The sequence below is a fragment of the Pavona decussata genome, unplaced genomic scaffold (assembly GCF_977016875.1).
Source record: "Pavona decussata unplaced genomic scaffold, jaPavDecu1.1 SCAFFOLD_155, whole genome shotgun sequence".
NCBI classification, from domain to species: domain Eukaryota; kingdom Metazoa; phylum Cnidaria; class Anthozoa; order Scleractinia; family Agariciidae; genus Pavona; species Pavona decussata.
In genome coordinates, this window is record NW_028145567.1 from 2,674,506 (window position 1) to 2,686,865 (window position 12,360).

The window sequence follows — 12,360 nt, forward strand, 5'->3', positions numbered from 1 at the left end:
GGGAAGAAAAACGGAATCGAAATTGAGTGAAACGGTGCGCAGGGGACGACGGGAAGAGCGAGCTCCTATTTAGTTCACTCTCTCCAGTCCCTTGTCCTCCGCTCAAGCGCTAAAGAGGCCGCTGCGGAGGAGAGGGTTTTATAGTCATGATCACCAACGACAGATATTCGAAGAAGACAGCCGTCCTATACGATGGAATAGAACTCCTCTGGACCTCACTCAGACCCTGGCCAAAAGTTAGCTCCGAGAGGACACTTATTAGAGAAAATACTGTAGTTGATAGCTGACCGTTTCGATAGACCCTTACTGGCTAGAGTGCTTAGACAAAGCGCTATTTTATGACGCCATAGAAAAAGGGGCGATTACGAACGAAACGAGTTTAAAATTCTGCGGTTGTTTCGCGAATGTGATCGTAAGTGACGACTTTAAGGGCCTTTAAGCGTTTTCTACTACAAAATATGGCTCGCAAAAATGTCGCATTCAGCTCGCTAAAACCCCAGGGGGGAGTACTCGGGTATAAACTTGACGGGGGGGGGGGGGGATCCGACGGAGCCTAATATTTTGCACCCAAAAAAATACATGGACCTTATGATTGTGCACCCAAAAAAATACAAGACTGGAAATTTTAGACCCAAAAAAATACATGACTTTATACCCTAAAAATGTAATCTTAAGAACAGTATACATACTGCCTTTCGGATCTTGCGGCAACTTTGGCTTGATTTGCGTAAGAACTATTAGCCTGGCAGAAATTCGAATCCAAAAAAATACGTGCAGATTTTTCAGACCCCAAAAATACATGGTTAAATCTTCAACCCAAAAAAATACAGAAGTTGAAAATTTTTAGACCCCAAAAAATACGTCGGACCCCCCGTTACGTTTACACCCGAGTACCCCCCCCCCCCCCCCGCCGGGGGCTAAAACTCGCATCAGTATGCTTAGTATTTGGCACAAATCCAAGTCACCCGCCTGAAGATATTCCCCGGCTGAGCAATGCTAAATGCATAGCGCACGCACGCAATTTAATGATTATCTATTATTACAACATTGAACTTAGCTGTGAATGAAATGAGGCTAAAGAGATCAATGTAATTAATTTTAAAATACTCCTAAAAAATTCGATACTGTCCCACTATATGGCGTTTAAGGGAAAGGGTTCCGCGGTGCATGGCTGTTACTTGTTCTTATATCAGCTTCTGCAGCGAGTCCCACTGTAAATGCTCCAAGTGAGTAACAGCGGTTCCGTATGGACCGTATGAGACCTTACGCGCCCGCTTGACGTGACAAATCTTTTGATTGGTCACGCCAAAGTCAAATATCGCATGTCAGCTGAAGGGGCTCGCAGACTACATAAATACAAGATCTGATTACGCTCGAGATTATAGGAAAATTCGTCATTTGCCTTTGCATATACTCGTCTTACTCAGTACACTAAGGAAGTATCCTGAAACTGGTTTTTAAAAGTTAGCTGACCCTGTAGAAAGCAGGGAAAGCGAGTTTTCGGCATGTCCCAGTCGACAAAGTCGTTGTTCATAGCTCTGTGTCTCCTCGGCCTAAAGATAATTTGTGGCGAAGAAGTTCCTACTCCATACTCAGGTATATACGCTATTTTAAATAATCTATGCGAAGCGGGTTTTAAACAGAAAGATAAGTGTACAAACGTCTGTACTGTACTCAAATCAAACTTAACAGCACGGTAATAGGGGAATCAGTCGTGACGCTCAGTTTAAACTAATCGCCGGGGGTAAAACGCTATGTGTCGTCTGAAACTTGCTCATAGATCTTGCAATTAGTCTGGATTGGCTTTGCCGTCTGATTTGAAGCATAGTATGGCTTTAAACAAAGGATCCACGAGACTATATGAATGAATTGTAATACTGAACTCATTTCATCGTCAAAAGCCAGTTTTGCTGATATCCGGTTAATAGAGAGTGTCCGCTTAATACAGATTTGACTGTATATTATTTGTGTAGTGCAATCCTACGAACCATACAGCGTTCACCAGTAGACTTTAAAGTGACTTGGTTTGGCCTTGAAAGAATTCATAACCTCAGATTAAAGAGCTAGTTCCTCTATATCCGGCCAAATTAAACTTGGGGCAAATTCCTCCTCTTGTCAATGAAGGAGCGTTCTAAAACGCACAAAGAAACATCACGTACTTATCTGAAAATTAGACAATCAACCCCAAAAACAGCTGCAAACTATTTTCAACTATTTCCCAACTCGAAGTCGAATCCAAACTCGTTAATTCGAGATTCACCGTTTTCACTCTTACTGCTAGGAAATAATTCTCTCTCCATGCCAAACAAAATGATGTGTTTGTGTTTTTGCATCGCGGTTGGCAATAGATATTTCGGGAACTTCCGTTATAACTTCCGCTGAAATTAAAGAGGGTAATGGCACAAGGTTGGCAGTTATCTCTAAAATATGGAACGTGGACTAAAGGAATGGGGAAAGAGGAACGAGGAATGGGGAATCTCTAAAAGCGGGCTAGAAGCAGGAAACTGATATGTAGTGTAACTTTTAACGAAAGCGAACTACGTGTATTGTTTTCGGTTTCCACCAGTGTGACATTAAAAATGCAGGGAACATCACTATATACCGTTTAAAGTACAAGGAGCGGCAAAGAGCAGTTGCAGTTTAGCCTTCTTTCCACATGTGAGCGATCGCCATACAAGCTTATTCCCAGGGTCTCTCTTTTTTCCCGTCCCCAAAAAGAACTTTCTTTTTGCACGGCAAGCCTCGCACTGAATTCGCGTCTGGCCGAGGCTTGCCGTGCGAAAACAAAGCTTTTTATTCCTCCGAGACTCAAACCGTCCACCATTTTACAGTGGTCATATGAAGACAATTATTAAGGGATTCCAGGGATTTGATTGGCTTAGCGGCCATGGTATATGAGCCATTATATCATTACCGAGAAATGGCGACAATTAACTTGTTCTTGCAAAGCGGAATCAGCAAGATCTAGCAGTATAGTTGTTGGTTGTTTTTAATAAAACAATTGTTCCACTCACGCTTTGTAACCCCATCGATGATATCTTTGTAGTTTCAGCTTCTAGTTTGAATTGCTGTTTTTATCAGTTTGTAATTTTGTCTTATATATTGTATTTTTCAACCTTTTGTATATTTAATCTTTATGGGACCTTTCTGAAAACCACGTTACGTGATGGAAGCTTCCTAATAAAAGATTATTATTACGCTTGTTGGATGCGAGATAATTATAGCCAACTCGGCGCTACGCGCCTCCGGCGTTGGGCATTTATCATGTCATATCCAACGCGCGCTCGTGGAATAATTGTTAATTACCGTCAGATAGGTAATGGCTGTCCATCCTGATGAGATTCTTTTACTGTATTATCTGCAGCTCCGCCTGAAGTTAAACATACATTGTACATTGCTTTGTACTGGCCATGGTCCGTTGATACATACCATTTTTTGTCCGATTTTTTCGCGTTCGAGCTTGCGATGGAAATCGCAGGCGCCATCTACAGGTGGCGATTTTAGTGCGGCAATGCAAAAGTCGATACTACTACCCTTTAATTGTAGGTGCTTGTAAGCAATTTTCAACCACGCGTGTGGAGCAGGAATGGTCTGTTGTCATGATTATGCAGGTTTAGTTTGTGCGTTGTTCGTGTACTTCGGTTTTTTCCTTCCTCGAAACAGCAAAATGAACGACAACAGCTTCTGAATCACCCAACGCAGTGCGCAACAGTTTTTAAGGCGAAGCAATTTAAGAATGTACACACGCCTCAATCGTGACATGCGCACTGAAATTAAAGGTGGACTCACACAAAAAAGCGAAACATGGGCTGCTCGTTTCATAGTTGTACGCTGTACGTAAAATTAACCCTTCAACCTCTAGTATCAAAGAACAAATTCTCCCATCTTTTCTATACTCCACTCCTCCTATCCTTTCTATTCCATACATTTTTACTTTTCTTATAAAAGTACTGGGGAGAAGTTATTAAAATATCAAGAAAATTCACCTTGGGTGATCATATCCTTTATAATAATTCTCATGACCTCAGGGGTTGAATAAGCATTGACATTACAAGGCGAAATTTGATGCTGATCACTGTTACTGTAAGTAATCTCAATATGGGTTTTCTTTTCTTCATTTCAGACCCGACTGTTTCGCCTACCGGCATCACAGGAGGTATATAAAAAATCCTCTAGACAACACCAACACAGAAATAGATAACCTAAATACAGATTTGTAAACAAACAAGCAAAGAAACAAACGTCTTTGGTTTTCGATATAATTACTTAAAGCAGCTGATAAACGTGAATCAAAATGAACTTTTGCCTTTTTCTCTCGTTTAATTACCATTTTACCCCTAATATCAAAGAAGAAATTCTCCTATCTTGTCTCCATACTTTTCTCTTAAACGTACTGGGGAGAAGTTATTAAAATATCAAGTAAATTCACTTTGGGTGATCATATCCTTAATGTTCATGACCTCAGGGGTTGAAAAAGCATTGATATTAGGCACCAGCTGATAGGCATTGATAGGTTCAAGCGTTGTTTGCTAAAAGGCATTTTCATCGTTTTCAAGATTAGTGAAAGTAAAAACAAACAGAGGAAATCCTCTTTGACATATGCAAGTTGAAATGCAACCGCTGTGTTAGCTTATACTCCAGTTTTGAACTACTGGATCAGTTCACAGGGATTCAAGTTTGCCACCTCGGTGGGCGTCAATAAATATTAATAAATTGCTCAGTCATTCTTCCATTTGCTTGAAGCTATTCCAATCTTGTTCTGGTGTTGCAGTAAAACCACAATTTCTGTACCCAAAACAAATGGAGCCAGTAAAGGAACATTACAGGGAAGGCAACGCGTTTGAACTTACGTGTGAGGCAAAAGGCGTCCCCAGTCCTGTGGTCACGTGGTACAAAGACGGCGAAGTCTATAGTGGAAGACATCGGTCCGGACATGTGATAACACCCGGTTCATATGACTATAAGATAATTTTCACTGGAGTGGACATCAGCGATAGAGGAACATACATGTGTAATGTGTCCAACGCGTATGGATGGTTAAATCATACCTACACGCTTTTTGTCGAAGGTAGGTCCAGTCGTTAACCTGAGTTTTTGGATTGTTAAAGGTGATATTACACGAATGCTGGATTAAAAATCATTACCGTGTAACATTGTTTTAAGGAAGCAAGTTGTCATAGCAACAACAACAAAATGCTTGTTGTTAAAAAGGAAGTATCACGCGAATTTGATGTCGTTTGAAAACACAAATATATTTGTTTATCAACAGAAAAGAAACAATAATTGTCTAGTCTTGTTAGAAATTATCACCCCAGTGCAATAAAACTGTCAATTAGTGCCTCTGGCCAGACACAGAGTAGGTCGGAGCGGACTGAAACTTGAAAAATGTTAGGCTAACGTTTTTCAAGTTCTCGCATTTTTGTTTCCAAAATGCGCTAGAACAGATCGCGAGGTGTTCCTTTCAAGAATTGAGTTGATTTCTTTCCTCGTTGTTCTAGAATTAGTTTTAGGTAAGAGAAGGTCTTATTTCACCATTTTAAACAAAAGAGTTTAAAAACCCCATGACACTTCACCTTTAATCATTTATCAAAAACTTGCAACACATTGGCACAACAAACTGTTGAGTTATAAATCGTCCGCGTGCCATGTTAATTTTGAAAGCGGTTGTTGCTTCCCTTCCAACATCGTCGTTCAAAATTGTGCCATAACACCCCCTAAAGTAACAAATCATACATACATGCATATTTGTTCCCGGGTTTGAACTCGGAGAAAACACCCGAAATGGTTGCGACTCTTACCCTAAATTAGACCAAGTTCAGCTGCATTTTGCAAACCTATACTAGTCTAAAGACCAAAAATCCCTACCTTATCCAAAACTAGCTAGTTTCCAGAAACTCGGTCACTAGCACAGTCTAGCCAAAACAAAATATTCTACATGTTCAACAAAAACTAAAACACGTTTAAATCAATTCTCGCGAAACCTAGTGTAAACTAAATTCTCTAAGCAATATATTGATCAGTTTCCTTGGAACTGATACCCTATTCTAGACTAAAACGCTCTGATCCCTGAAAATCATACCCTTCACAGCGGTACACACCCATGTACCTTATGTATGGGAGTAGCCATGTGTCGAATCGAGAAACGAATACTTCAAGTCATCGGTCTGATGCTATCCTCTGAACAGTGTAAAAAATGATACTGGAAGATATACAACACTTAGCTTTTGTGACTCTACGTTAAGGGTAAGATCAATGACAGTATTTCTTATGATCTGCCACACTGAAGTGAGTATCTGAGACCGCTGTCTGATTGTGATTATTGTTCTTTGCAGAAAGAGTACGTAGCGAGCCTCATATATATTTTATATGGGAACAGAAATCCCCCCTCTATGTTGGTGAAAGCGTAGAAATCTTTTGCAACATTCTGACCAGGGATCCCAAGACGAAATACCGCTGGTATTATAGCGATTCAGACAGCTCGGATGGAAACAAGTTAGGCGGCCTCATCGATCTACGCCGGTATAAACAACCGCCTTATACTACTGTAGATGAATTGACTTTGGCAGAAGTGAAGTTTACCCTGAGATTAGAAAACTTGACCATTGACCAGTCTGGTTTTTATGGATGTCAGGCCGAGAATTCCCTTGGAAATGGATCACGTCAGACGGACGTTACTGTTGTATACCGACCTGTTATTCCAGTGACAACAGGTAGGCCATGCTTTAACACTGGAATATATTTAGCAATGATTTCACCAGTGCGTGTTGGATATGAGAGTGATAGCCAACGAGGCTTTTAGCGCCGAGTTGGCTATAATCATCTCATATCCAACAAGCGTGAGTGGAATATATGTTTTATTGAAAACAATCAAGAAATATTGCTAGATCTTTCTGATGTCAATTCGCTTTGCAAGAACAACCAGAAGACAATATTTTGGTCTCTATTTCACGGGCATGGAATAATTGTTAAATATACCATAGCCGCTAACCCAAGCAAATATCTGGAATTACGTTATATAATGATCCAGTTTGTAATAATATTCAATATTTGAGATTGAATGTACCAATGTTGAAATACTAAGTTATTCAAAAATTGGAGTAAAGTTTTCAAAATTTTAAAAAGATTTCAACAATCTTTGGAGTGAATTATTTACAAATGTCATTCATATAGATTTTTAAAATCGTTCAGTTGATGGTAACCTGCTAAATTAAAACATCCCGTTTTACCTGCTCTTGTTTCACCTGAACAGAACTGCATCGCGTCGCAAAACCACAGGGAACCCAGGCTGTTTTAGGCAGCGACAAAAACTGTCAATTAACAGTCATTAAAGTTTTCATACCACATCAAATGTTATTATGTCCCATTTCTTGACTGTCGCATTTCAGTTGAGAACTTTAAAAAAACTGTCTAAAATGCGACTATTTGTGTTTTTTCATCGGACCTATTTTCTCTGAGATAATGGGGTTTAGGGGTGGGCGGTACGTCTTGGCTGATTGTGCTAGCATAATTTTTGGTATAATTGGAGCAAAAAAGCATAATTTTTTAAACGAGCACTGCCACAGCATAATTAGCAAATTTTAGCACTTTTTAGAGTATAAATTCATAAAATTTAGTAAATATGGTGTATTTTCCACAGAAATGAGTTAAATTTAAGTAGTACGTTCTTGCAATGCGTGTTTTAGCTACGGTAATAGTAGCATTGACTTTGTGGTGACGAATTCTGCGTGCGCAGACCAGCTGGACAGCCCTCAGATTGGACAGCTGAGGGCCGAGACAAACTGCCATAAAATGCAAATAAATTTACAGCAACAGTTTATTTGATATGTACAGAATCTACGTCATTTTGTCAGCATAATTTCGGAAATCAGGAGCATAATTTGGGAATTCTGGCATAATTTTGGCATAATTTAGCAAAATTTCGAGCACTGCTAGTAGCATAATATGCCACTTTTAGCAGCACAATCCACCAAGGCCTTGAATAGCCTCCCCCCCCCCCCTCCCCACCCCACCGGGAGAGGGGAAACGAGCAAGAATTGTGGCCTTCCTTTTCTTTTCGTCTTCCTTTTCTTTTTCTCTGGACGGTTTCAACCCGCGCACGCACAATAAACACAAACTGTGCTTGTCAACTTTTTCAGTTCAGATTATCTTGTCATTACTTGTCATTTGAACGTTAGACCTACGTCAGAGTGAATCTAATTCGTAACGATTTCTTGGCCATCCGTCTCATGCGATTTGAACGTTGTTTTGAAATGTGAATTGTGATAGAGAAGCGCCACCCGCGTTGAGAGCAGGCAGTTTTCTCGTCTGTGTTCTGCTATTGTATCATAAATATCGCAGTCGAATTGCCGTGATATGTCTGCAAAAATAAAATGTAGTTCACACAGGCCGTAAGTTGAAAAGAAACTTAAATTTATCGCAAAAATTTAGTCAAAATTCCCATAATTTAAAATTTACGTGTAAAATATGGCTTTATTTTCATCCCAAACAGAAGAACACAGCACTACCTCTATGAGCACAATGGGTGAGTATATGTAAGCTCAAATCCAGAGCTAATGATTTTCATTGCCGGAATTTTAAATGTTTTCCAATTTGAGGAAAGAAAATCGTGATTATTTTGTTTGATTCGCTTGAAATCGCCATTGAAATGTGAAAACCAAAATTAACGTAGAAGCCATTTCATCTCTAACTTATTTCAGGTCAGCAAAGGGAGTAAATTGTTTTGTTTCGATCATAACTGGAATTTTGCAAAACTTGGATTCCTTTTTATCCAATAGAACTCTGTATTTATTTGCTTATGTTCCGTAATTATTATGCTTCTTTGGCTATGCTATTTCGCTTCGCATCCTTTCGTAGTCTTAATTACTGATCATGAGATGTGCTGTGTAACATTATGAGTCGAAATCCGCCGGTAACACAAATCCCATTCTATTCAGGGTTACGTTCGAGACATTAAAGTCCTCACTTGGATCCAAGTGCTGCCTATTCTGTTTGTCCTGGGGATTTCTGCTGTATCGGTCACGGGACTCCCGCAGCCAGCAAGGGTTCCCCTAGGTTGAGAAGCGTTTGCCAGAGATAAAAGAGTTTTATCCCGTTAGCCCCCAAAAAACTTGTCGTCACACTAATCAACTCAACTGGATGCTTGGATCCTTTATTGCCTGTAAATTAAAAACTGTTTTTGCTTAAATATATGGCAGTTCATCTTTGACAGAATAATTGAGACCAAGTGTATGTCTGCTCTTTCGAATAGATACTGTTAGCACACATTTGATCGTTAGTGATCAGGAAGGAGTGAAACCCCAAATCGCGGAGAGCGCTTGGACCTCTGGGATACAATATCTCGGACCCTTGATTGCCGTGGTGGTAGTGGTGTTCATCGGCTTGATTCTAGCATTCACTTGGATGTATTGGCAATTAAAGAAAGCTCGCCAGACCTCTGCGAGGAGTCGCCGCCCTGGTATCGATTCCATTCAAGCGAAATACGAAGTGAAGAATGAGTACGTTGTGGTACCAGACTTCAAGTGACTTGTCTTCATTTAGCGAAACATAGAGTCAAACTGAAATAGAATTTCGTATGATTTCAACCCAAGTGATATAAGGTAGAAAAGCTATTGTGTAACACTTTTGAGTGCTCCTAATGACCATTGAACGTTCTTTATAAATTAGTACTAGCCTTCGACGTCTTGGGTGCCGATTGTTTGAGCCTCGGCTGACTCGGTTTGCCGAGTTCCGGCTCTTCCAAAAAACTATTTCGATCGCGGCGCACTAACCGGGTTTAGAGTATTCCATGCCGGCAAGGTAAGAGAGGTAATCCCCCATATAGGCCCTATCTCCATCGTAATCCCTCTGAAGTTATTTTTAGAAGGTATCGATTTTCTCGCGGATAATGTTACCTCGCGCGTTAAGTGTCTTTCACCGTTTTCAATTTTACAACGGTTAATCACTGTCATACACTTCCATAAAGGAAATTGTTTCTCGTGTTACTTCCAACGAATCTTTAAGAAATACACGTGATTTGAAAGCTAATAGAATGTAGATTTGAATGTCCGAAGAGATTTTAAACTCACTGTGTGAAAAATATCAAAATTTTCGTGCCGCGGTTGTGATCTTTATACTCGTCTGTTCAATCGCCGCTTCAATTCAAATGTAATGTAACACTCTTGCAAAAAAAAAAGCTAAGATTTGTTTCTCGCCTTTCTTTTAAAGAATCTCTTGGCTACATGCGTGATTACAAAGCTAATGGAATGTAGATTTCAATGACAAAAGGGATTTGAACTCAGTGGGATAAAAATATCAAAATTCGTGCCGAGGTTGTGATGTTTATACTCGTCTGTTCAATCGCGGTTTTGACAGCTAAATGTAACACTCTCGCATGAAAAAAAAATTTATTTCTCGAGTTTCTTCCAACCAATCTCTTAACTACATACGTGATTTAAAGGTAAATAGAACATAATTTCAATGACCAAAGAGAGAGAACTCACTGAGATAAAAATATCAAAATTCTTGCCGGAGGTTGTGATGTTTATACTCGTCTGTTCAATCGCGGGTTTCAATGTTTCGACGGCTAAATGTAATACTCTTGCATGAAAAAAAGATTTGTTCTCGCGTTTCTTCCAACGAATCTCTTAACTAGATACGTGATTAGAAAGTAAATAGAAGGTAGATTTGAATGACCGAAGGGATTTTGTATTCACTGCGATAAAAATATCGAAATTCGTGCCTAAGTTGAGATCTTTGTATTTGCCTGTTTAATCACGGATTTCAATTTTCGCCAGCGAATTGTACTGTTGTAATATTCTTGCATAATTTCCGCACAGCTGGGCTCTAAAACAAATCATGCCGGAGCGATTCTTTTCCAATCTGCGTTGGCCAAATACAACCACTTTAAACTCGCATTCGTCCACAAAACGTATGCAGGCACCGCTTTCTGTATGCATGTTCCGCCATTTTGTTTTTAGATCAATTCGCGAAAGACGCGTAGCATTGTGTGGGAATCGGCTCAGCTGTCAACGTGGGTAAAATTCAGGATATATGATTGGCTATCACCTAACCCTCTTGGGACACTGGATCTCGCGAGAGATCTAAAAATAACTTCAGAGGGATTACGATGGGAATGGGGCCTATATGGGGGATTACCTCTCTTACCTTCATCCTCTCTTGATGCCGGTAATTACGTTCACCATGCCAGTAATTTCTCACAAAAAAATTCCGCTGTAGAGTAAAGTGGTTCCTCAGGAAGTGGATCTTTTTGTTTATATGCGAAGTGATAGCAAAGCACAAAGCTAGTCTATTCAAAAATAGTGCACATAAACAGGCATTCGATGCTTTATCGTTCTGAGAAACGGCAAAAGCTTATAAATTTAGTCAGCGTTGAGCTGGTTCACCTCATGGAATACCGGGATGAAACTCATATCGGCAAATCAACCCAGCTCATGTCATCGGCTCCTTAGCCTGATTACACACGAGAAAGGATTCCTTGACAAGTCTGCTAAGTTGCGCGCATGCCCAGTCTTCTGAACCTTGTGCGGATACCTTGGCCTCTCCCTCCATATCCGAGGGGCGTTAAATCGAGGCGACCAGTTATCTGACAGCTGGCCATCTTGATAGGCTGGTATAACTGATGTCATAGCATCAGGGAAGCTGAAAGAGTTGAGGCATTCCGATCAAAACGAGTTATTCGATGCGCAGTTGTTTTGGCCATATGACGTCTTAATGTTTCTACAAGAAAGTTACCGCCCAGCTGTAGTCCGTCTGTAGCTTTTATTAGGTTTGTTTTTTTTTCAATAGTGAAGCGAGAACGCGTGCAAAGCAAGCGTTATTGGCGTTAAATTGGTTTAAGCCCCAACGGGTTTTTATCGAACTCGCGCCTTCACGATCTTGTGAGAAAAAAGAAGACCTTCATATAGGTTAGTTAGCTTGTTGTTTATGTACACGTTAAATAACTCTGGATGTGGGACCTCGACTACATGCATGATTATACCAAATCCGCCAGAGTTGTTGTGACGTTGTTGTTTATTTGTGCTAAGGGCAGCTTTTTGAAATGGGGAAGATTTCTGGCGGTATTTTCAAGTACAAAATTGAATTAAATAGAATAAAACCATTTTTTGCGTTTGAGGTACAAGAACGCAACCCCTAATTTGTGTTGGGTGTTATGTGCATTATTGCGTGTCCTGTGCAATTAATAAGGGATTTTTTTTTGAGATTGCCTTCGTGTCGATCGTCGACACACATTTGCCTCGCTCTGAGGCGCTTGCTTACGTTCTACCTCACTTCGACGCGCTAACTCACGTGGTGATTCGTGTGTCCTCGGCATTTTCAACCGTTGGCTAAGGTTCTTTTTCGCTGAACGTCTTCTATCATCCT

General features: G+C 40.2%; 1 protein-coding gene across 2 annotated transcripts; it reads left to right on the forward strand.

Annotated features, from left to right (window-relative positions):
- Window positions 1-1,291: 1,291 nt before the first annotated feature.
- LOC146465861 (fibroblast growth factor receptor-like) lies at window positions 1,292-12,133 on the forward strand. Of its 2 annotated transcripts, XM_085127955.1 has the most exons (6): window positions 1,296-1,596; window positions 4,124-4,156; window positions 4,772-5,068; window positions 6,333-6,710; window positions 8,489-8,521; window positions 9,248-12,133. In XM_085127955.1, exons 1-6 carry the CDS (start codon window positions 1,506-1,508, stop codon window positions 9,520-9,522), a joined length of 1,107 nt encoding a protein of 368 aa, XP_084984081.1. In that variant the 5' UTR covers window positions 1,296-1,505; the 3' UTR covers window positions 9,523-12,133. The 2 variants fall into 2 exon arrangements, with proteins under 2 accessions (XP_084984082.1, XP_084984081.1); XM_085127956.1 differs by lacking the exon at window positions 8,489-8,521 and having other exon boundaries at window positions 1,292-1,596.
- The last annotated feature ends 227 nt before the right edge of the window (window positions 12,134-12,360 follow it).

What these genes read in the sequence shown, in the direction of transcription:
- LOC146465861 (XM_085127955.1), top strand. Translation starts at nt 1,506, where the DNA reads ATGTCCCAGTCGACAAAGTCGTTGTTCATAGCTCTGTGTCTCCTCGGC. An exon ending in TGTTATTCCAGTGACAACAG is followed by an intron (nt 6,711 to 8,488) that starts GTAGGCCATGCT and finishes CATCCCAAACAG; the next exon opens with AAGAACACAGCACTACCTCT. An exon ending in TACCTCTATGAGCACAATGG is followed by an intron (nt 8,522 to 9,247) that starts GTGAGTATATGT and finishes TCTTTCGAATAG; the next exon opens with ATACTGTTAGCACACATTTG.